At 22.1% G+C, this 24,755-nt stretch overlaps 9 protein-coding genes across 9 annotated transcripts; 2 read left to right on the top strand and 7 right to left on the bottom strand. All coding sequences in view use genetic code 6, as the record gives it.

Annotated features, from left to right (window-relative positions):
* Positions 1–1,034: 1,034 nt before the first annotated feature.
* Positions 1,035–3,393, bottom strand: TTHERM_00140860 (tetratricopeptide repeat protein; the record flags this gene model as incomplete). Its single annotated transcript, XM_001011023.2, has 6 exons — positions 3,141–3,393; positions 2,996–3,079; positions 2,659–2,941; positions 2,427–2,601; positions 2,189–2,368; positions 1,035–2,048 (listed from the first exon to the last, which is right to left on the bottom strand). The coding sequence occupies exons 1-6, from the start codon at positions 3,274–3,276 to the stop codon at positions 1,035–1,037; spliced, it is 1,872 nt and encodes a 623-aa protein (XP_001011023.2). The 5' UTR covers positions 3,277–3,393.
* An 885-nt stretch (positions 3,394–4,278) lies between these two features.
* On the bottom strand, positions 4,279–6,571 carry TTHERM_000140859 (tetratricopeptide repeat protein; the record flags this gene model as incomplete). Its single annotated transcript, XM_012796332.1, has 3 exons — positions 4,279–4,489; positions 4,594–5,123; positions 5,477–6,571. 3 exons carry the CDS (start codon positions 6,569–6,571, stop codon positions 4,279–4,281), a joined length of 1,836 nt encoding a protein of 611 aa, XP_012651786.1.
* An 804-nt stretch (positions 6,572–7,375) lies between these two features.
* TTHERM_000140858 (hypothetical protein) lies at positions 7,376–8,290 on the bottom strand (the record flags this gene model as incomplete). Its single annotated transcript, XM_012796331.1, has 1 exon — positions 7,376–8,290. One exon carries the CDS (start codon positions 8,288–8,290, stop codon positions 7,376–7,378), a length of 915 nt encoding a protein of 304 aa, XP_012651785.1.
* A 719-nt stretch (positions 8,291–9,009) lies between these two features.
* On the bottom strand, positions 9,010–11,637 carry TTHERM_00140850 (chromodomain protein; the record flags this gene model as incomplete). The annotated part of the gene is made up of 5 exons (XM_001011022.2): positions 11,444–11,637; positions 10,855–11,351; positions 10,607–10,739; positions 10,467–10,546; positions 9,010–10,277 (listed from the first exon to the last, which is right to left on the bottom strand). Exons 1-5 carry the CDS (start codon positions 11,515–11,517, stop codon positions 9,010–9,012), a joined length of 2,052 nt encoding a protein of 683 aa, XP_001011022.2. The 5' UTR covers positions 11,518–11,637.
* Positions 11,638–12,580: 943 nt separating this feature from the next.
* TTHERM_00140840 (hypothetical protein) lies at positions 12,581–14,582 on the bottom strand (the record flags this gene model as incomplete). The annotated part of the gene is made up of 4 exons (XM_001011021.2): positions 14,196–14,582; positions 13,903–14,019; positions 13,252–13,838; positions 12,581–13,175 (listed from the first exon to the last, which is right to left on the bottom strand). The coding sequence occupies exons 1-4, from the start codon at positions 14,466–14,468 to the stop codon at positions 12,581–12,583; spliced, it is 1,572 nt and encodes a 523-aa protein (XP_001011021.1). The 5' UTR covers positions 14,469–14,582.
* Positions 14,583–16,399: 1,817 nt separating this feature from the next.
* On the top strand, positions 16,400–17,974 carry TTHERM_00140830 (transmembrane protein, putative; the record flags this gene model as incomplete). Its single annotated transcript, XM_001011020.3, has 1 exon — positions 16,400–17,974. The coding sequence occupies one exon, from the start codon at positions 16,400–16,402 to the stop codon at positions 17,972–17,974; it is 1,575 nt and encodes a 524-aa protein (XP_001011020.1).
* A 467-nt stretch (positions 17,975–18,441) lies between these two features.
* TTHERM_00140820 (phosphodiesterase/alkaline phosphatase D-like protein) lies at positions 18,442–19,991 on the bottom strand (the record flags this gene model as incomplete). Its single annotated transcript, XM_001011019.2, has 3 exons — positions 18,442–18,808; positions 18,915–19,353; positions 19,430–19,991. The coding sequence occupies 3 exons, from the start codon at positions 19,989–19,991 to the stop codon at positions 18,442–18,444; spliced, it is 1,368 nt and encodes a 455-aa protein (XP_001011019.2).
* Positions 19,992–20,792: 801 nt separating this feature from the next.
* On the top strand, positions 20,793–22,953 carry TTHERM_00140810 (hypothetical protein; the record flags this gene model as incomplete). Its single annotated transcript, XM_001011018.2, has 5 exons — positions 20,793–20,987; positions 21,107–21,247; positions 21,412–22,621; positions 22,758–22,807; positions 22,870–22,953. The coding sequence occupies exons 1-5, from the start codon at positions 20,844–20,846 to the stop codon at positions 22,951–22,953; spliced, it is 1,629 nt and encodes a 542-aa protein (XP_001011018.2). The 5' UTR covers positions 20,793–20,843.
* A 1,472-nt stretch (positions 22,954–24,425) lies between these two features.
* On the bottom strand, positions 24,426–24,653 carry TTHERM_000140792 (dolichol phosphate-mannose biosynthesis regulatory protein; the record flags this gene model as incomplete). Its single annotated transcript, XM_012796330.1, has 1 exon — positions 24,426–24,653. One exon carries the CDS (start codon positions 24,651–24,653, stop codon positions 24,426–24,428), a length of 228 nt encoding a protein of 75 aa, XP_012651784.1.
* Positions 24,654–24,755: the final 102 nt, after the last annotated feature.

Raw genomic sequence — 24,755 nt, 5'->3', positions numbered from 1 at the left:
ACTTAGTTCGATACCTCAATTTATAATTTCTAAATGATGAAGACTTAGTGTTTCTTTTGAAATGTTTATGAATGTATATAGGCGGGGTAAGAATATTAATAATACAGATAATTTATCACAAAATTTCTGATCATAAACTAACACCCCCCTCTTGAAAACATTTATTTCAATTTTTCCTCTCTATTATTAAACAACCTTTATATTTAAATAGAAAGAAATAAGATTTCGATCCTAAGTAATGATTGATTGTTGAAAAGAAAGAATTGATGATATCACACCAAAATAACTAATGAAGATCTTACTGTTCTTTGATTCTACTAAGTTATTTTAATGAAAAATTTAGTGCTATTAAAATAATTTATTTTTAACGGAGTTACCACATTAGTTCTAGAATAAGTAATAAATATTGAAATTATTTTTAATATTTGTATTAGTTGGTTTAAATATAATCTATATTTCTCAAACCCCTTTATTAGTAAGATAAATAAATAATTCAAAATATAAACAAATAAAATTTGTTAATAATTTTTTACTTTTTTCATCTTAATTAATAAATAAAATATTTGAAAAATATATTTGTTAAATTTTATTTATTTTTTTAAATTAATGAATGACAATATTAATTTAGTAAAATAAACTAATTTGAATAGAATAATTTTGATTAGAAAAAATAGAGTTGTGAAATATTTATGATAGTAAAAAAAAGAGGAATATTTATTTACAAACAAAAGAAAATAGCAAAATAGCTTTTTACAAAAATATAAATATAATAATGCTTTTTAAGATTAATTTTTTATGATAATAATTTGTGTTTCAAAGTAAATAAAAAGCATTTATTTATTAATATTTTATTAAATTGTTGCAAATTTAACTTGAAATATTTATATGTTTATATTTTAATAATCATAAAAAGGGATAGATTTAATTCATTCTTTAACTAAAATAAACTTTTATTATAAATACAAAGAAATATAACTAACTAACTATAAATAAATTAATTATTTTGGATGATTTAAAATTATTCACTCATTCGATCAGAGAGAAATAAAATCGAAGGCTCCTTCATTTATTTACTATCTACTTTTCTATGCTTGCTATTGGCTATTTTTTTGATTAGGAGTGTTTTCATCAATTTTGAAATTATTGAGGTCTAATATTTATTTTTCTTAAAGGTGATTATTTTATCCGCTAAAGTCCATGTGAATTGTTTTAAAAGCTTGAGCATTTTATGTACCAGGGTTATTGTAACCATAAATATTTGGTTGCATTTATTAACCATAAGGTTAGTATCCTTGTTAGGGATATTGAGGATATCCATTATTTTAGTAAGGATATCCAGGAACGTGCTATCCATTAAAACCAGGTTGAGGGAATTATGGTTGATATAATCCAGTTTATTAAATATGAGGAGGATTAAACTAATTAAATTAAGTTGCACTATTATTATTATTTGAATTTTGATATTAGAAGTTGTTATAATTTTAATTATAGTTTTAACTTTCTTTATTTTCATGAGTGTATAAATTTAAGAGAGAGAATTGATCCTATAATCCTTGATGATTATTAGCAGTATTAGTTTTACCATTATTGTTTGTTTATTCATCTATTAAATTTAAAAGATCACCATCTTTATTTAAATTATTTTAATTGTTCTCGTTGTTTTATTTTCCTTTGAACTTCATGAATTATTTTATTTTAGATTCACCATTTGTATTTTAAGAAGGCTATGACTGCTATTAAGGTTACTATATTTGAGAATTTTAGGTTTGATTTTATTAAACTGGAGCTTGGTTTTCATTAGTTTTCTTTTTGTTCAAATTATTGAAAAGAGACTTAGGTTTAGATTATGATGCAGAGACTGATTAATCACCAAGTAAATCTATTCCATTTGAAACATCTATCTCATCTATCAAGTTAACATTACTCGCTTATTGCTAATTATTTTTTTATATTACTTAAGAACCTAATTGTGGTTATTGTTGTTCATTTTTTTTGCTAAATTTGCTTAAGTCATTTCCTTATGAGAAGTTAAAGTTTATATCAGCTTGCTATTTTAATAGATTTAAAGAAAATTAATATAGAAATTTTATAAAAGTTAAATTTATTAATTTAATAAAATTTAAATCTAAACTAAAATTTTTGTTCTTAATGAAATGATATACAAACACAAAAGAAATTAGTTAATTACCTCTTTAATTTCAAGAGAAGGATTGCTGACAACAGCTAAAAGCTAGTTAGATAATTAAACAAATTTGCTATCACCAATATTGAATTGCTAGGATTTTTATACCATAAATTACTATCTTTTGAAATACTCTTAAAATTTCTGATGCTTTTTAACTAGTATTTCAGAAGCATAAATAGCTCTCTAAAATTTTTAAATTAAAACTTATTAATATTGCTAAAAATTTATTTTTCAAAATTACTTGCTTCACCACATTTTGTTCATTTGAGAAAAACTTATTTATCAATAATGAACCTATAACGCATGGATAGAAAGCTTGACAATCATCTGCAAATGTATTTAACACATCTTCTTATTACTTAATTCTAATACCTCCAGGTGCAACAATATCATTTACAAGCTTTTTTTGGAACTCTCTTTGAATTTTAATGAAAATAAATTCAATTTTTAACAAATATTAAGTAATAATTTACAATTCAGGAAAGTTCAAATCGTTGTCATCTAACAAATCGAATTCATTTTTAATTTCAAACTTTATTTTTTTTGCAACTGGTTAATTTTCAATTTTCAAATTTATTTCTTGTCTTTGTGCTGGAGCAGGAGTATTAGTTGCTGGCTTTTAACTCTAAGTGCTTTCTACTGGTTACTATACAGGAGCAGGTTATTAGGGTATGTTTTTTTACATAAAATTAGGCTTTCCCTTTACTTATTTAGCTGCAGTATTATTTAACTTTGCTGGCTGATCATCATTCCAAACTTTTGTATTTTAAAATAAACTAAATAAATTGAATGAATATCTTAGAATTTTACCTGAAGTTTAAGCTAAAGAGCTTGTTTATTATTTATTGTTGCTGCTGCTACTATTGTGATTTCCATTCTATGATGAGGACTGGTCTATTTAATAATATATAAATTTATTTGAGAATACTGATGTGTATGTAATTTAATTTATTACTACTATTCATATTTTATTGAACCAAGTTAGGGTTGTAGCTAGATTAGGGTTAACCAAAAGAGCTATACTCAACCTTTACCCCTTCTGGAACTTAGTCTTCAGCTTTTTTATTTTTGAATTTGTTGATAAAAGCCATTCCTAATTTTTGGTGATCTAATTAAATAATTAATTGTTTTTTTTTTTTGCTTGATTGCTTAAACAGTGATTCTATCAATCTATTTGTTATTTTTTTTATTTTGATAAATTATTTATCTTTTGCAATAACTATTACTAATTTTCTCCTTCTTATTCATAAATATATTCGAAAAATACATTGATTTTCTTTCTTGAAAAATTCTTTTTCAGCCATGTAATTTTACACATAATATTATGAAATGGATGAGTTTATAATTAAATTTTTCATTTTGAATTATCAAAATCGGTAAAATCTATATATTATCAGGCTCTTTACTTTGTTTTCAAACATTAATAAATTAACTATCTTTTACATAGATTTTGTATGAATATTTTTTTTGATAAAATTCTTAAAAAATCAATCAGTCAAGCAAATAAATAAATAAACAAATGATCAATAATGATTTTTGTAATATTTATCTAAAAAGATATTTTCTTTTATAATGAATATATGATCCAAAGTAAATTTCTATCGTTTCAAATCAATCTATTTAAATTAAATTAAATTTATGTTTAGGACAGCACAAAAGTAAATTTTACAATACCTGAAATAATTAATAATTTCTTGATTTTCTCTGTAAGATATAAATGTGTGTGTGGTGGATTTATTATTTTTTAAATTAAAATATTAATAATTTTGGCTTAATATCTGTTGAATGCTAATTTTGTTTACTTTAAACTTTGAATTTTATTGAAATTTAATGTGACCTATGCACTCACTATTTTTGATAAAATTAATTAATTTTTTATACAAATTTATAAATTTATTTATTTAATTACTTATTTTAACAACCTGAATTTTTGAATCTAACAAATTATAAATTCGATAAATTAATTTCTAAATATTTATAAATAAAAATGCATGAAATACTTTATAAAATTATTAATTTTATAAAAATTGTTTTTAATTTATATATTTTTGTTATTGTTATTATTATTCTGTTTAATTATTACTAATATTTTTTCAAAGTTCTTCTATTTTTAGATCTTTTTTACTTAATTGTAAGGATGCTTACTACTTAAATTGTTGAAATTTTTTTTGGTAATATTATTTTGCTTGCTTTGTGCTTTCAATAGTCTATTAGTCTGAATTTGGATTTTATTCAAATATTTTCAAAGCTATATCTATTTTTTCTATTCCTAGCTCATATTTTTTCATTTTACAAAATATTGTGCTATTTATTTTTAATTAAAAAATTAATTTTATATTTTAAATAAAATATTATAATAGTAATTCAAATGCAATATTAAATATTAGTAAATTTTAAAATTTTTTTACCCCATATTGACCAAAGTTTAAACAACTTAAATGGACTACTCGCCATAATATTGTTTCTAAAAACCTAAAATTTATTCGAATAATTCTACACTCTTTTCAAAGTGCTAAAGTTTGAAAAGCAAAGATGCTAAATTATTTGCACAATTTATTGTTTAAATGTTTTTAAGTCCATACATAGATTTATTAATCTCATATACTTTTTCATATAATTTTGTAGCTTCTTGAAAATTATTTAACTCTTTATAGCACTATGCAGTTTATGTATAAAGTGCATTCAGAATGCTACCTCCTTCGTCTTTGTAATGATCACTATAGAAATTTTTAAAATATTCTATTGATTGTAAATAGTATTCGATAGCTTTTTCATATTAATTAGTTTCTTAGTACGTAATACCTATATTTTTACAAGTCATTCCTAGACTTTAAATATTCTTTTATGTCATTTCTTCCTGCTTTTTTATATCTAAACTCTTAATAAAATACTTCAAAGCTTTTTCATACTGCTTCACATATCTGTATGCCTCTGCTAGCTTATGTTTTATATAATTACAATTTAAAATATTATTTGACATCTATTTAAAATTTAAACTTTGTTATTTGTATATTTATAGCATTTAATTTTTTGCAAAATGCTATTTAAGTGCAAAATTTTAATTTCGATTAGAAATTGCTTCTTTTTTTGAAAGAAATTTTATGATTGATAAACTTTTATCAAATGATTTGGTTTATTAGCTTTAAAAAAATGTATTATTAACTTCATTTCTCATTTTATTTTACCAACTTTTTTATTTTATTTGGATTTTAAATTGAATGCTTTTTGTTGTTTTTTAAAATATTTAACTTAAAAATTTTGCTTTTAGTATTATTTTTAATATATTTTTACGTTATTCATTCGATTAGCCACTTATACATCTTTTTCTCCATTCAAGTCCATGCAAATTTATAGACTTTAAGTAAAGGATTCAATTGCCTTCTATATATCGCCTATACAATAATAAGCGTATCCTATTAAGTTGAAAAGATCTCCTTTTTTTTTTTGACCTTAATATTATTTCTACTACTCGCTTGAATATCTATCTATGATTTATATTGCAAATTGAAAATTTTCTATTGACTTATCATATTTATTTTAACTATGGTAGGTATCTCCTAAAGAGGAATAAAGATCTTCTAAAACATGAGGATTTATTACATAATCAACCATGACGTCTAAGTTATATTTTTTTACAATCAACTTTTTGTTTTTGACTTGATTATAATATTCTATCCCCTTCTCAAAAAATAAAATAGCTTCTTCGTTTTTTTTCTAAAGAAATTAACACTTTCCTTATTATATGTAATTATTAATAAATAAAGTTATAAGCTAAAGATATACAGAATCCATTTCTTAATCTTTTTCCACTTCTTTTACATCTTAATTTTATCTTTAGAGGTTATTTTACTAAGCAGTTGAGTGATTTTCTTCAATCCTATCTAATAATTACTGACAAGTTGTTTATATTTTGGCTTATTACTCTGCTGCCTCTTCATATTACTATAAACTAAGTAACTCCTCAGATTTTTTTATCATATGCTTTAGCTCATCTAATTACTCATATTCTTTATTTTCTTCATTAATCTGATTATTTTAATATTTTGACATCCTCTTTTACATCTTTGCTAAATCGCTTGATTGACTAATTTATAATTATGTATCTATTTGTTTTTATTGTTTCTTCTACTCCATTTATTTCTCCATATCCTACAAAGTAACTTTTTTGAGAGAAATGCTATTTCCTTTTTTCTTACCATCACTCTATATTTTTTCATCTTTAATTAATTCTTCTATCTAAATGTGCTAACTCTCAGAGCGCTTGATTACTATAGATATATTTATAAATTTAGATTCTTTAAAGTTTTCTTATATCCATTCAATACAGTGCTTAAGATCTCCTTCTGTAGAATGCTAATTTAATTCAAAGATTTCTATGTAACTCATAGTTCTAAGCTTAAAATTCAGTCAATTTTATATAAAAAATAGGAGATAGCTCTAGTTAATTATATAAAAGCTGATTTGAGCTTGCTATGCTGAATAATTTAAAACTTATACTTAATAACGTTAATTGCACTAATAATAATTTCTAAATTATCAAATTAAAAAATAAATCAGTATCAATTAAAATACTTAATAAAAATTACTTTAGTAAAGATAGTTTTTAACTAATAGTTTGACCATTAAAATATTAAAGTCAGCTTAAATTAGACTAATAACATCAAATGCAAAAATTAAAAAACTTATTTTTATTTCTTACAAAAAGTTAGACTTTTAATAAATTATATTTACTTACAATCATACATACACACACACACATATGATCAAGTGAATATAATCTTTAAATACTTAAAATTAAAAAATACTTTGAAATTAAAGCTTATGAAAATAAAAGCAATTAAGTTTACACTTCTTGATTAAGTTTTGAAATAAAATGATTTGATTTTAAACGAATCAAAATTTAAAACTTTGTAATATTTTTTTTTAAATTGATCATTTAATGTAAATGTAAAATAACGACTTACATTTAATTAATATGATTAATTTCAAATTATAAGAAAAAAACAGATAAAATCGAATAAAATAAATAATTTCTATTTATAAAATATTTTTTCAACCAATTAATAAACTTATTCCATTCCAATTTTAATACTTTTAAAATGATAAATTTAAAATTTACATCAACCTTATTTATTTATTTATTAAATTTATTATTTAATTATTTATTTATTTAAGTATTGTATATTATTTTCAAATGATTAGAAGGCTTATCAAAATACCATATAAGCAGGCTTAAATTAAGGCAGAAGATACTTTTTAAAGAATCTCAAAATTGCCACATTATTAGAGCTATTTAAAGCAAGCATTATTTTGATAATCTATTTAATAGCTTTAGAAAGCATTTATTAAACATGTAGAGGTCTAATTAAGAGCAAAGTCTTCAACATAAGCCGTATTAGTTATATAAATAGGTGTTTCTTAAACGCACTTTTAAACATATTACTCAATTTAATCATTATATTTCAAAAAAGTTTAATCAGACAAGCATTTAACATTTTTGATTGAACATTTTTACCAAGGTTATAAAAAGTAATACTTATAATAATCTGGAGTATAATCATCTTTTTCGTTTTCTAAATAGCAGTCTATTAAAATTTTTAAACTCTTCATGAGAGAAGGAGAATTTTGATCTAAAGACTCACTAAAAGTATTTCCATAGCAAATCTAAGCACAGTTACTCATGAAAAGTGAAAAATTTAAATAGGAGTCTTAATAAAGAGGAGAATTCTTATATTATTGAGTTGGATAACATCTTGTTGCTAAACAATTTTAGAAATAGCCTACTCCTGTCATACAAACAACATCATTTGCATCATATTAGTTGCATAAAGAAGGAATAATTAGACAATCTTATACAAGTGAATTGTATAAAGTCAAATAACCTACTCCGTTTGGTGAAATTTGCACTTAACTGTATTGGCATTAAACATAATGTGCTCCTAAAAAGGCTAAAAAAAGTATTTAAATAGTCCCTAATTACAATTTATTCATTTTGCTAACACTATTTATTTGACAATTAAATTAAAAATATTACCTGATCTTTAAAAATAATTATGATTTTGTATACCTATAAATATATATATAAATAAATAGATAGATATGCATTTATCAATTTTTCTTAATTTATTATCTAAACAATATTTTTTAATTTTCATTCACCTCTCTTTCATAATTTCATTATAAAAAGGCATAATAGTTTATTAAAAAAATAATGGTGATTTTAAATACTTGCAAGTAGATAGATAGTTATGCATTATCAATTTTATTTATTTGTAATCTAAACAATAATTCTCTTAAAAATTTGCATTCACCCTTCTTCCATAGTATTAGTATTAAAAAGTGTAAACTTTATTAAAAAAATAAATTCTTTTGAAAAATTAAGATTTTATTTTAATTTTTAAATTATTTTATTGATATTTTAGATCATTCTAAAAAATAAAATACCTAATTTAATTTAATTTAATTTAATTTCATTTTTTAAATAAATAATAATTGTTATTAATTAAAATGAGAATTTATAAATATCAACGACATAAAAAAATTAGATTCATTATTTTTTTAATTTATTTTTAAAAATCAATATTTAATACAAAATAAAAATAAAAAATTAAATTTTATTTTTTTAAAACTAATTTGTATAACATACTTAATATTTTTAAATAAATGACCCCCCTCTTTAGTCTGCAAAGATAAACAAAAACTTATTAGTAATCTTTTGAAATAAAACTTTCTAAGTTTTTTTGCACTTTAAATAAAAAATATAAAAAAGAAAATAAATTTTTTTTTAATTACTGCTGATATTTAAAAAAATATTACAAATAATATCAACGATTTTTATTTTATAATAATTATTACCCTTGATTTTAATTATTAAATTTTGCTTTTAACAATTCGTTGTTTGAAAATTATACAAATTTCTATTCTTAATTATTTTAAAAATGAATTGGCATGTCCTAGAGTTATTGATGTGTAAATTATAGGTTTTAAGGAATACCCATATGATGAAAAGGTAAAATGTTGTGAGGTTGCTAAATATTTTATCTAGTTGGAGTTGTTATAGTTATATTTTATATTTGTTACTCAAGTTATTAGACTTTTTCTTTTAATTCTTTTATTATTACATCATCGCTTTCTAATTCTTTAACAGAATTTTTTACCATAACTTCTAACCAATAAATTAAAGATTCTGGAGAATTTTTTTTAAGTTCTTCATATCTAACTAATTTTGATCTAGGCTGTTGACCATCAGGTCTTGGTTTCCAGAAAACTTCAAAAATCATAGCTTCTAATTCTTTTTCAGAACTTCTTATAATAACTCTTTAAACTTTATCTTTTGCTTCGAAACTTCCTTCTTTAGGATAATTTTCATTAAAATTTTTATTTTGCATTTAAGTAGCATCTGAAGAATCCTAGTAGCTTTCTCTCTTTACTAAAATTTACTAATCATTTTTTATAGCTTAAACATTTATTTACTATAATAATGTAGTATTATTTAAATTAGCGGTATTATCTAAATTATTTTCGTTAATAGAGGAAGTATCTTATTAACTTTTACTTGAAATGCTTTACTTTTCTTATTATTATATTTTAACTTTTTTTTTAGGTTTGCTATTTAAAATACTTTCGTCCTCAATCTAAGAATTATTTACTATGCTGCTATTTTAAGAATTTGGAGTAGGTTTCTTTTTAGGTCTGCCTCTCTTTATTTTATTAGCTGCTATTGATTATGGAATTGAATTGCTTTCTACATCTGAAACTATTGCTTTCTTCCCTCTTTTTGCCTTATCACTAATTTATTTAGATTTTTCTTAATTTTCTTCATCATTTAGATCATCAACTTCATCCTCCTGTTCTTCCATGCTTCTACTTGAAAATAATTAATTATTATTTTTTTTACTAAATGAGTTTTCTATTTCACTGCTATTTACAGAGGGTTTTCTTCCTCTCTTTTAAATTGACTCTTTTTCATTGCTAGTTTATTTAATCTATTAAATAATGCATACTGGATCGCTTGCTGAAAGCTTACTTTCATACTATTTATAATAGCTAATTGGAAGGTCATGCTTTAATACCCATAAAGGTTTTGGAATGCCTTTAATTTAAAAATTTATTAAAGATGAAAAAATGGAGGAAAATATGAATTTTTTTAAAAATAGAGTCTAAAATAAAGAATAAATTCCAAAAAATTCAAAAATAAAAATGAGATAGCTTAAAGTTAGCTAAATTATGCATTTAAGTGTTAATTTGCGTGCTCCTAAGCCATTAAAAATAATTTTTTTACCTGTATAAGACACTAAATATTCAGACTTTTTGCCAATCCTATCATGACCAAAAATTCTTTCTATTTTTGTATGATCTAAGCTATTTTTAATTAAAAATTTTAATTAATTATTCTACTCTAAATATTTTAGTTAAATTTACTTTTTAAGAATTTGTTTGTTTACTTTTGGTTGTTTACCAGTTTAAGGTAAATCATACTCATACTAATAGATCATATCCTTTACATTCTCTAAGTTTGAAAGAGGTTCCCAAGTATTTTTATTTGAAGGGTATCCTAGTTTATTATTAAATTATAAAATTAATTTGTTTAATTTAAATAAATAAATAAAAATAAAATACTTCAGAAATTAAATTAAATTATAAATTAATAAATAAATACTTCTTCATACCTTACCATTTAACATAATATTCGCACTTTTTATTTTTTATTCTTTTTTTAATAATCTTTTCTACTATATAATTTTCATTTTATTCATTTTCATCATCATCGTCGTCGTCGTCGTTGTCATTATCATCATGATTATTGTCAGTGTTACCATCTTATTTATTAATTTAATCCTTCATGTTATCATTAATTTTTCTTTTTTTTTATTAATCTTATACTATATCTTCACTGCTATCTTTAAATCTAACAATTCCATCATGATAACTGCTATTTTAACTCTAATTATTTTATTCTGAATCATGATTTTGCGCTTTTATCTTTTTTTTTCTAATTACTCTTCTTTTCTCTTCTGATTATGACTAGCTTTGCTATTCTGATTCATCTTCTGTTTTTGTGTTGCTTTAAAAACTAACTTATGCATCTTTTGCTTTTTATCCTTATTTAATTGATTGCTTTATCATAATTGAATTATTTGGTTCTTCATTATGATTGTTTATTGATCTTTTTTTTATTATTTATAAATTTACAAAATATCCAAAAACTAAATCTAAAAATAAAATCTATTTTATAAAATTTTAAATATTGATGTTTACTCTCTCTTTTAGCTGCTGTGACTCTCTTCTTCTTAAAAATTATTTGCTTAGTCTATATTATCTTAAATATTCATTACAAAAATAAAAGGCTTTTTTTAATTAATTATGTAATTTGCTTTTTCTTCCACTTTGTTTTCTTTTTTAACCAAAAGACTTTTTAATTAATTCTAACGATGGACTTTCTTTTTCCTCTTTAACTTTTAAAAATAATCAATTTTTGACAGTCATATAATTATAAATAACACTTCGATTTTTTATTGAAATTGCTTTTCTTTTCTATATCTTAAATCAGATAAGAAAAGTTTTTCCTCACTTCTAAAAGAATTTAAATTTTCTTTTATTTAATTGCATTATGATCAGAATATATTTAAATAAATTGATGGCAAAAAAAACTATCTAAACAAAAGCATTTTTGAGAAAGATAATATTTCTTCATTTTAATTAATTTATGGAGATTTTATGTTAACATATAGAAAACTTAATATTTTTTAGTTTATTTTAATTTGAAAGGAAGAAATATAAATTAATGTTAAATTTTTATTTTTTCTAGAAAAATTAGAAAGATAAATAATATCCTTACTAATTAAAAAATCACAATAATTTTTTAATAATGAAATTTGATAATCAGCATTTATTTTTAAAATAGTTAAGTAATTTAAAAAAGTCCGAGTAAATAATCACTCTTTTATATAAATATACTAATAGATAGATATATAAAATAATATTAATAGTTTTTAAATATATTTTATTTTTATAAACTGTATTTTTATTGTAGTATTTTTAGTAATTAAGTATAAGGTAATGTAGTAAATAGGATTAGTAATTTATCGAGGTTAAGATTAGTATTAGGAAATAGACAAAATTTTATTTAATTTAAAAATTGTTATTGTATTTATTAGAATTGATGAGCATTTAAAAAGAAGAAAAAACCAAATTCAACTACTAGATTCATTCAATCACAGAATATCACCAAAGCAATTTAATAATTTGGAAGTACTACTGATTTTTCAATATAATTTTCTTTTAATCTTTAATTTAAAACCAGATTTTTTTTGATATTTCAATTTGCTTTCTGTAATATTTAAATCCTCTTTTCTTCCACTTTAAAAGTTTTTCTTGATTTTTGCAAAATTTAGATCAAATGATAGGCTAGATCATTGATATTTTTGATATTCTTTTTTTAGGAGAAGAACTGCTTGATAGGACATCTTCGAACAAGCGGCCATCACTTTATGCATTACCAAATATATTAGACTACCCCATTTATTTTTTTTTTGGTGAAACTCCTTCGGATTATATAGATTAATCATCTTTTTGCTCATAAATGTCATTTTATACTTTTTTAATAACTGTACCATTTCGGATTATTTTCCTTACTCTAGGTTACACACTTTGTAGGATAGGAAGAAAATCTTAGTTCTAATTTATATCATTATAATTGTTTATTTCTACTTCAGGTATTTCTTCTAAAGAGGAAGGAGTTCTCTTTAGATTGCGTAGATTTCCAAGAGATTTATTATTACTGCTGAGGTTATCTTTCATAGATTGAATAGTTTCATCTTCATCGTAATTTTCAATATTAGATTGCGAACTATATTTTTATATTAAATAAACTTATTTTAAAAACTAACTTGTTAAATTAGGTAATTATTACTTGATAAGAATCTTTGAGGAATTTTTAAGAACTCCTTTTGAAGGTTACTTTTTTAACAAATCTATTGGTGAAACAACCCTGAATTAAATTTAAGAAAGAAATTTAGAAAAATATTTTATTTGTAAAAAATAATGAAATTAATTCAATAAATTACAAATTTGGGATAGGAGTATCATGCTTTTTTGCAAATTAAATCATTCTATCACTCTTTTGCATTATTGAGATATTGGAATCATTTTTTATAGATGTATTAGTTTCCAATTCTTCTATCCTCTTTAGAGTACTTGATAAGTTATTTAAGCTCTTAATCCTAGTTTAAATATACTTATTATTATAATTATTGTTTTTTAGGTTATTGCCACTTAAAATATTATGTAGAGTGTTTTAAGCATTTTTAGTTGGATTCACTTGAAAGTTTTTGGTTTAATCTTCTTAAAATATATTAGCCTAATTTTTTAGTAAAAATCCACTTTGAGTTCCTCTTAAGCTATATTAGTTTGAAAAGTTGTAGTTTAAAGAAGAACTTTATGTATTTGTTTAACGAATGTCTTACTAAGGGTATTAAGCAGGATAAAAATAATTTTTGTTAAATTGGGATTGATTAGGAAAATTGTTATTATTGTTCAGATCTTCTTAAGGATGAAAATTTATATATTTATTTTTCAACTGAGGCATTTACTAGCTATACTAAGCGTTATTTTCAAAATCGTTATATGATATTCTCCTTCCTGCTTGTTACAACTGATATTTTTTTAGTTAAAATATATTTTATATTTCTGATGATAAATAATTCTTTAAAATTTACTTAAACTGATTAGCGAGAGCTGCTAGATTAAAATCCATTTTCCATTTTATCAAAAGAACTCAAAGAATATCTGTGATTATGAAATTTTTAGGGAGCAGGAATAAGTTGAGTTATGACCTAAATTAATTAAAAAAAAATACATGTAAATGAAAATTTACTAGTAATAATATATCTTTAATTTAAAGAGCTGGGCTAAAGTATAAATAACAATTTATAACTACGCAAAAACAAAAAATATATATTTATTTAAAGCTTTTTCTCTAATTCTTAAAATTTTATATGAAATCTATTACATTTTATTGGTCTTCTTGTTAGTTTGCAGATGGTTAGAAGCTATAACTCTACTTTTACAATCCAACGGAGTGTAGTTCAGTTTCTGATTTTGTGTTTTAGAGTAAAGATCCTCTCTGCTTACTTTAAACTCTGCCATCTTAATAATTAGTTTTATTTAACTCTATGTTTTGCGAATTATCAGAATCAATTTCAGTGCTATATTCAGATACAAAAATGGTCTTTCTTAGTTTCCTTCTATTTGGAAAAATAGAGACTTCTGAATTAAATAACATGGTATAATGTAATGTGCTTAATGCTATCTTAAGTTGAGTGAGATAGAAGATATATAACTATAGATAAATTAATCTTTTTTTTGTTTATTTAATTTATTAATTTATCTTATTCTTTATAAAAAAAGAAAATTTTAGATTATGATAATATCAATATTTGATCAAGTAAATAGCTGCCAGTAATTAGATAATCTATCGCAATCTTATTTAAGTTATTTTTATATACTGGTGAAACGCTTAATGCTAGCAGTAGCTATAATAATTTTTATCTCAAAAGAATTGAAAAGCGTAGACAAAAATAAACCAAAAATATCAGCTTAAGTTAAATCAACCTTCTATTTCTAAATTTAGAGTTTTCAAAAATATTGCAATATATTTAACATACAAATTTAATATTTTTTTTTGATTTATTAAAGAGCTTTCTTGAATAAAATTTTTTATTCATAATTTTTAATCTATTAACAAACTCTAACGCTGTTAAAATCAAATAATAGTACAACACAAAATTAAAAAAAGAGAAGTTACAACTCATATTTTATACACATTTTAATATTTTGTTTCAAAAAGTTTGGAAATGAATTTTTTTTAATTCTGAATTAGTTTTATAGCAAAAGAAGACTAATATAAAACTCCTACAAACCTTCATGTTAGCAGAAAGCAAGATTATCAGTGATAAGCTAATTAAATTTAGATTAAATGGGTGGATTTTATTCAAACGACTAATAATTCTTAAAAACTTCTTTGATATAAATTTATTAACTTACTGAAAGTCATAACTTATTAATCTAATTTCAATAAAATGAAATAAAAAATTGCATTCTTTAATAGGAAATCTGTTTCCACATTTAATAAATGCATTAACAAATAAATTAACAAATATCTTATTTATTTTTACAAAGTTTTTAATCCCAAACTATATTTTTTATGGCAATATTCATATCAAACATTAATATTTTAAATTTTTATCAATTAATTTTAAGTAAAAATATTGCTTAACAACCAACCAGCGTTTAACTAGAAAATTTGGATCTATTTCATTAAATATTTTATATTTAATTAATATACTTTAGAATAGCTTAGAATTTTAAAAAAATAGTATCAATAATAAAAAGTAAAATATTTGAATCAAATACAAAGATAAATTATTAATAAGGAATTTAAAATATAATAAATAAATAAATTTTAAAACATCTAAGATTATTAGTTTCTAATTGTTTTATATTTAAGGAAGTCTTTTATAAAATTAAAAAATTAATATTGTTTTAAAAAAATAAATAAGCAACTTAACAAACAATAAAAATAAACAATAATAAAATTCATAAAACCCAAAGAATCATATTAAAAAATAAATTTAATTAAAAATTTAAAATAATTAATATTCTTATTGCTTTATATTTAAGATAACTGCTAAAAAGCAATTTACAAAAAATTTAAGCTCATATATATATGTTCAAAGTGCTAAATATCCCCTCTATCACTATAAATAGAATAATATTAAGTCCTTCAGTTTTTGATTAAATGATTGCTGCTTCCATGCTGAAGCATTAAATATTTTTAAAAAACAATAGAAAAAATTGATGTACTTTACATATGTTAAAAACATCAGAATTTTAAAGAAGCATAAAGTGGATACTTGTTATTTATTCTTTTTTTATAGTTAATCCTCATGTATCCCTTCAAATAAGCTTGTTTAAAAACTTCTTTGATCAAAAATATTGAGAGGCAAGATTTTATTATCAAAAGTGATAGATATTAAGAAATTAGATTTTATTTTACAAGAAATTTTTGAGAATAAAATCCTTTGAAAAATCGGATATAGAATAGCTAAAAATTTACATATCTAAATAAGGCAAAGTATTCAAAGAAGATAATTAGTACCTAATAAATTTAAGATTAAGAATTCAGAGTAGTTATAGCATAAATAATTATCAGAAATGAATGGTTTTTAGCACTTGTAGGAGGTGAATCAGATAAACGCAAAATAAGATTAGTTTTAATAATAGCTGTAACTCCATAAAATTAATGAAGCAGCAACTTCTTAAATTATTTCTTACTAGTTTTGCAGTAAAGGAGGCTATCACACTGGTGAGTTATTAAATTGTGTATGTATTGATGAAAAATGCAATCAAAATGAATTAATTTGCTCCTTTTGTGAATAGGAAAAGCACTAGGGTCATTTAGTAATCCCATTTAAAGTTTTTTTAGAATCTTTACAAAGCATGTAAACAGACAACTCTTAAAGCAGCAACCACATGAATGAGGAGTATAAATCAAATTTAGAGAATTACTAACATATTTAGCAAAAGACAAACCCAAAATTAGATCCTTTAAAAGCTAATAAGAACATGGATAGAGACTAATTTGGTTTTTATCTTGATGAAATAGATAGATAGCATCAAATAACGATTAAATACTTTCACGATTACTAAACAAAAGTTTTAGAAGGGTTTAATGAGTGCATGAATAAGATAAATTAGTTTTATAAAGCTGTTAAATCTGAACTTTAAAGAAAGCAATATTTAGAAGAAACTTGCTTTTAGAAGCTTTTAAAATCTTTGTCAAACTATTCCTCAACAATTTAGGATACAACTGTGTAGCTATCAAATCCCTTCAATGAAGAAAACGTTTTGAATATATTAAATAAAGATCAATAAGAACCGAAAAATAATAGAAGAAATAAAAGAAACAATAACTATATAACTCAAGGCTCCCAAGATATAAAAGAAGTACTAAAGATTATTGGATTTGATTAGAATGATAGCTTTAAAAGCTATTATAAGTTTGACCTAAACCATGTTGTATAAATATGCGAATCAAGATAGCAAAAATTGATGGCAGGTAAAGAGTCAGACGGATTATTAGTTTAGCTCAAAGCACTAGTATCAAAATGCGATTTTTTATATGGAGAAATCCCACCACTTTCCATTTAGATTTCATCTTCACAGAGCGTTGGCCTATCAGGCTTTCTGAAATAATTACGCTTTTCAGATAAGTTAAAAGGAACTTCAATATAAATAAAATCTCCTAATTTAGCTCACTAAACATAAAATGAATCTAGTGGATAGAGGTTTTGTTTGTTAGAGCCAAACTTACCTCAAAATGGCCGTCTCAGGTGGGGTTTTAAGATTAAGAGTCTTATAGGATGGATCGGGATAGGAATATGTTTGTCAAGCATTATTAAAGGATTTAATTACCACTTTAAATATTCTAAAATTGGTCACGGCTCTTATTTGTTATCAGGCAATGGCTATACTTGGTCACATTCTAAATCAGAATAAAACTCTTAAAATAAATCCTTCCACTTTATAACAGGAGATACAATTTACTTAGAATTTGATCCACAAGAAAAAAAGCTTAAATTCCTAAAAGGTAAATCAAATGAAAAATACACTCTTGAAGTAGATTTTTTACCTACTGATGAAATTGTCCCCTGTGTTAACCTTTGCTCTAGCGGGGACGAAATCGAGCTGATTGTAAACGAAGCAGAATTGATAGCCTTAAATTTCTGATTACAAATATATTTATTATAAGCCAAATATAAAAATAAATGCACAAAATTTAAATCTAACATAACTAACTCACTAATAATTTGTAAAAAATATAGTTTTTTAAAAATAATTTTTATTAATCTTTGTAAAATTTAAAATTTTTAATTTTTATTTTTAAAATTATTGAATAAGTTTTGTTTTTTTTTGTAAAAATATCCATTTATGATTAGCCTATTATATTATTCACTCAACACATAAAATAGTAAAAAAAAATATAATTTTTGAAAATAAAAAATATTATTTTTATTAAAAAGTGAATTTAATTGTTTTTATTTTATATGAATTCATTTTCATAAAAAATTATTTTAAATATATTAAAATTTATTTAATTTTTGAAAGTAGATGTTTACTAATAAGCAAAATAATTTAAACAAACAAGTTTTTATAATTATATTTAGGTAAAGGAATTGTTTAAATATTCAAGAACATCAATCATTTTTCATTTTTCTATTGACATTATACTAATTTCCTCTGCAACAAGCTGAAAAGATAGCTTTCATAAATTTAAAGATATTCATAAACAGTAATCCTCCTAACAAAGCAACTATTATAGCTGCTGGGTCATATTTTAGTAGCAAAACCAAAAAATTCTAAGCCTTTCTTTAGGCTGGAGTTAACATATAAGTAGGGCAATCTATATTTTCTTTGATTTTTTCAGGATTTGGATGAAAATCATAAAGTTTAAATTCTTATGCTAAGACAGGAGCTAAAGTCATATTACCATAAATGTGCAATTAAACAGTAGAACTCATGATATCAGTATTATTCCATTCAATATTCACCATACCATAATTCCTAAATTTAAAATAAATATAAATTTCAACAAAATAAACTTAAAGACTTTATATTTTATTTTTTAAGTCTTTATAAAAACAAAAATAAAATTTCAAATCTTATTGACCTTTCAAGGTATCTATCCAATTGATGGTTAGAAAAAGTAGGAGGAACACCGAGTTAAATTATGTACTTAAAAAGTGGAAATATGCTAGTCATTTCTGTATTAGTAAAAGAGAGACCGCTTGAAGTAATTTCCCTTAAGCTATATCCCAAATATTAATCTGAGCATGGCATTTCCATCAACTCTGCTTAGTGTATATCACCACTTAGCAAAACTACTGGAGCTTTCTTATCTCTAAAGAGCTAAAGAAGCCTTTATCTACTTGGATTATACCATTATTCTTAAAAAAATCTATCATCTGGGATAACTTAAGTGCCACTTGCAACCAAATACAAAAGAACAGATTTGTCACTTAACTCTTCTTCAAGCCATTTCCATTATGCTTCTCCTAGCATATCTGTTGGATTGAGATCTCTCCTATGATCTCTGTTGAATCTTACATCTGATAAATATTATAGATTAATCAAAAAAAATTAAAACATTAATAATCTCTTTTAATAAAATATTAATTAACTCACCTAGCAAAATTACTTTTACCCTTTTTTCTTCTCCAAGATAGTATGAAACATAGATGCCATTCTAATTACTTCTGCGAGGGCTATCAGATGGTTCATTTAAAAAATCTAAATAAAGTCGTTATATTATATATTTGCCTTGAAAATCTTTTCCTCCATCATTTATATTGTAGTCGTGATCATCCCAAACTCCAATTATTTTAGCATTTGTTTTCAGAAGCTTTTTATAATGCTAATCTTCTACAACATTATCAAATTTTCTTTTTATGGATTCCTCACTAGGATCTGGTTCCCAATAATGAATAAATTTTCTTATATCAATATAAGCAGCATCTCCTAACCATGCAAAAGAATCTGGATTTTAAAGTGCAATTTTATCAAATATTTCACTTTGCTAGTCCGGTGTAAATTTGTTGCAAGACCCAAATGCAAACTTTATTTAGCCTTTGTTCTTCGTAGGTATTACCTCTTATCCAAAAGCTTAGAGGATGAAAAATATTTAAAGTAATGCTAGAGACTAGAATAACTGGCTAATAGCCTATTAAAATCTAAAGCCTTTAATCATTTAATTTTTTAATTTTTTAAAAGTAGAAATATTAGTATTCAATATTATTAATTTAAACAATATCTAAAACTATTAATTTTTTGAATTTAAAATGTAAATATTATTAAACTTTTAAGAATTTTTAATAAAATTTTAATAATTATTTAAGTTATTTAAACAAATAATAAAATATATCAATAAAACCTACAAAAATGAACAGATAAGCAAATAATGAACGTGCTGATATGAAAAAGAAAAAGATATATAAAGCAAAAATAAGAATAGGAGATAATCAATAAATTTATTTAGTTGAAAAAAATTTTAATTACTAAATTTTTTGTTTTCTCAAATGGTTTGATTTATTTTATGAATTAAGAATTCTTATTGTTAGAATTGAAATGGAAATAAAATATAAACTCAAATAGTTCTTTTATTTTATTTTTTTAATTGTAAATTAAATACAAAAATTTTATTTAGTTTTTCAAACTTCATACTATACTTATGTTTACTTTGATGAGAATTGTTATTTAACAAATAAGTAAGATTGTTTTAAAATTGATCTATTTACCAGAAGAAAAAAATTTACTTTGCTTTAGGGATTTTGATGGGTACTATCATCATTTACTTTACTAATTATGCTTTTCTCATTCATCAATGCATACAAGAATGAACAATTTAAATATTTTTGATAGGAATTTAATTTGTATTTTTGTTTGATTGATCAATTGATTGATTGATAGATTTGAAATGCACCTTAGAGCTAGATAATTCCACAAATATCTGAAAAATAATAATTATATTCAAAGATTAATAATTATAATAATAAGAAGAATAACATCTTACTCAAATTAATTATTAACAAAATTTATTTCAATGACTTAAGTAGAACGAAAAGTTGAGAAAGTGCTTAGAGTGAAATTATCATAGTAGCTTGGTAATTCAAATTCTCTACAAAATAATCAAGTTTAAAAAGATTCTGTAAAACTAATATTTAATATCCCAGTTAACATTACCCAGGTAATTTTCTTCTTCATTTTTACCTCTTTACTAATTAGATTTATTTCTTACAGACAGATTGATAGATTTATGATATAATTTCAAAAATAAGTTTGATTTACTTAATTTTTTATCTATAGAAAAAGGCTCGCTATGTTTTGCCACAAAATAAATTGCTTACAGAAGCAGTTGAAGACTTTGATAATGTTGAATCAAATAAATTAATTTAAAAATAAGACTAATCCTACTAAAAATGCGATTTTGACAAAGAAAAAAATATTGTAAGTATTTTTTACTTTCCTAATTTATTATTTTCTATGTATAAGGAATTCTCATTATAAGTATATATGATTTATAATTGATTACTAGAATTAAATAATATTAATATATCAAAGCATAAAATAAATATGAAAGACTAATTAATTTTTAACTAATTAAAATCAAGAAAATCTTCAAAAGAAAAGTCAGAAAAACTAGTAAAACTGACAATAGTGTAGCTGAATAATTTTCTTTGAATTGTGAATATAAAAATTAAACTAACTTAAAGGCAAGAGGAAGTCATTCTAAAGAATAATATTTGCTGCCATCTACAGATGAATCTAATTATGCTTCTTCTCAAAAAAAAAGAGAACCGAACTAAAAAATATTATCTCTCAGAAGCCTAAATAATAAAATAATCCCTTTATATAGAGGATTAGAGGATATAGTTTCAGAAAACGATTAAGGTTTTTCACCATAAAAATCACTAAGTAGCTATTCTATCCTATAGCAAAAAATAGAAACAAAAGCTTTAGAGAGAAATTAATCTTAAGATATAAATAGCTCACACTAAAAGCATTATTTATTTAAAAAATTAAAAAAAAGCTGTATAAATAAAATACTTAGCAAACAGAGAGCAGCATTTTCTGAGTCACATATACTCAAGGATTAAAATGATCTAAACACACTAGAAATTAATAGATTAAGTCCTTAGAGGCCAAACGAAAATGAGGCAAGTATTTAAGATTATGTGTTTTTTAGAGAAGGAAAAATTCTTTAATAAATTGAAAAATTTCAAAACCAAATAATGAAATAAGACAATAAAGAACCTTAAAAAATTCTTTAATCATAGTCAATTGTTTAATAATCTTAAGGATCAGTGCTCGAAAAAAACGATATCAATCAAGATCATCAAACCAATAATATTTAAAAAAGTACAAATGAATCAACCGATTCGCTCAGAAGTCATTTAAAAATATGTAGGATTCAAGGAAATGCACTAAGAGAGAAAAGATTATCTATATTATAAGACTATAAAAGTGTTGACTTTAAAGATTATACTACTTCATCTTCTTCTTCATCTTCTGCTTCTTCTCTTTGCTCTCTTAAAAATATAGTGCAAAATAGAGCAGGTTCCAGTCCAATTAAAAATCTATATAATATATCACCAGAGAAAAAATCTGTAAAATCCATAAATAATAAAATTAATCCATAAACCTATTAACATAATGCAGCTGCTGATATTTAAAATTAAATCAACAAACCCTTGAAATAAATAGATAAAATAAGTCAGAATATCTGCTAAGAGGCACCTAAAAATATAAATTAAATCAAGCATTAAAAAGGCGACTTTAACATTAAATACTTTCTTTAACCTTAAAAAAAATTGTTAAGAAGTAAATAAATAAATCTTATTTGAATATTTAACATTAATTTAATATTTAAACAGATTTACATAAAAATTAATTACATTTATTAATATTTATTAATGATTAATTAAAAATAGCTAATAAATTTTATTTTTAAATTTAGATTTTAACACGAACAAGAGTCCATCAAATAACATTTCTAATGAATTTAATGTAAATTTAAATGATTCTAAAAATAAGTATTTTAAAATAATTTTTTTCTTTAAATAAACCAGAGTAAAAAGATACAATCTAATCAGAAGTTATTAAATAATTAAGACAGTAATTATGATATAAAAAATGTCTTTCAATAGAATTGAGATAAATAAATCTATTCAAATATTTAATTTTAAGTAAATCAATAAAAGTTAATCAATTTCGTAAACATAATAATAATTTTTATATCCACCAATAAAATAAATCCATCAAATTATATTGATGCTTATGATAACTGCTTACCTTTTCTATTAAAAATGCATTGATATTTTTCATTAGCTGATGATAGGAAATATTTTGAGATGTTATATTTTTTTTAAAATAGATACTTTTATTTTTTAAAATAGCATCACTCATCACTCAATAACAAACAAACATTAAATTAATAAAAAATATTCAAAAAATATAAAATAAAAAAAAAACATAATTTGTAAATAGCATTTTGTTATAATAAAAGTCTCATTTATAATATTGAGTTAAATATATATTTTATTCTAGTAAGTAATTTTAATTTTTGTCGAATTATTTAAGTTTAAATTTATTTAAAATATAAAAACCGTTATTATCTTTCAATGTAATTTTTTATTATTTTTCAGAAATTATTTTTTTTTTTTCAATTATATTTAATAGGTTTAAAATTAATTAAAAGAAAATATGCTATTATCAATAAAAAACTATAGCTACTCTCTATATTTTATTTATCTGTACTTAACTTTAATTTTTATATTTAATTATTAAAATATGAATACTTACTTTTTTTAAAAAAAAGTTTATTTAAGCTATAAATTTTAATCATTCTATTGTAAAAATATTTTTACAAAGCTTTAATATTAAATAAAATTTATTCTAATTAATTATCACCAATCCCTTCTCCAAATTTTAAGAGTTCCTAATGGTGAATAGTTACTTAATAAATTATTTTAAGGAGGTGAACAAATTTATGTTTTTTAACTAAAAAATTTATGTAAAAAAAAAAAACAACAAGCCCTTTCTTTGCATTTATAATAAATTAATAAACTATTTAATTGTTTTTAAATAAAATATATTTAAATTTATAGCTAAAAAAGTATATTTATAAATGAGATAATTACAAAAATATTAAATTAATTTATATTTTAAATTATAAAATCATTTATATTTCCATAAAAAATACTTACTTATATAGCTAAACTTTAAAATTATTCAAATTAAATACTTAAAATTTAAATGTTGATGCTAATATCTTTTTTAGGGAAAAATAGAACAAAATTTTTATTATATCAATAGCATTTACAAATATTTTTGCTTGAAGATTTATATAAAAAAATGTTTAAAAATATTTTAAAATGTTCTAAATATAAAAAAGAAATAAAATAAATTACATTAATAAAAATTATTATTAATTAAGCTGAATTGATAAATATTTTAATTATGAATATCAATTTTTAGACGATCTTAAATAATAAATTATCATTTATCGATTATCACACCATTTAAAGCTCAAGTAAATTTATATTAACATTTAATACTTTAAGATATACAAATATAACACTAAGTAGCTTGGAAATATAGAGTTTGGCAATTTAATATCATGCAATCAATTCTTTTTCTTTTTATCAGCATTTGATTTCACTAAAAATGCTGCTACTCCAAGTAGGGCTACTAAAAGCAAAATATGTGGGCCAATTGTTAAGACTGAAATTGGTAAAAAGAATTTTTGAATTGGATTTTACGCAGGCAAGAAAGGAGTAGCAAATATCCAGACAGAGCAATAAACAAAAATTAGAGCAGCTGCTCCTATAAATCCTAAACCTATGATAGACATTTTCAATAATATTTTATTTATAAATTTAATCTTAACTTAATATTTAAATATTCTTATGTTGCTTTTCGAAGATAATAATTTCAATTATTTTTTACTATTAAA

The sequence above is a fragment of the Tetrahymena thermophila genome, assembly GCF_000189635.1.
Source record: "Tetrahymena thermophila SB210 genomic scaffold scf_8254747, whole genome shotgun sequence".
NCBI lineage: Eukaryota > Ciliophora > Oligohymenophorea > Hymenostomatida > Tetrahymenidae > Tetrahymena > Tetrahymena thermophila.
Note: the sequence above shows the minus strand (reverse complement) of the source record. Positions and strands in the feature narration are given on the sequence as shown.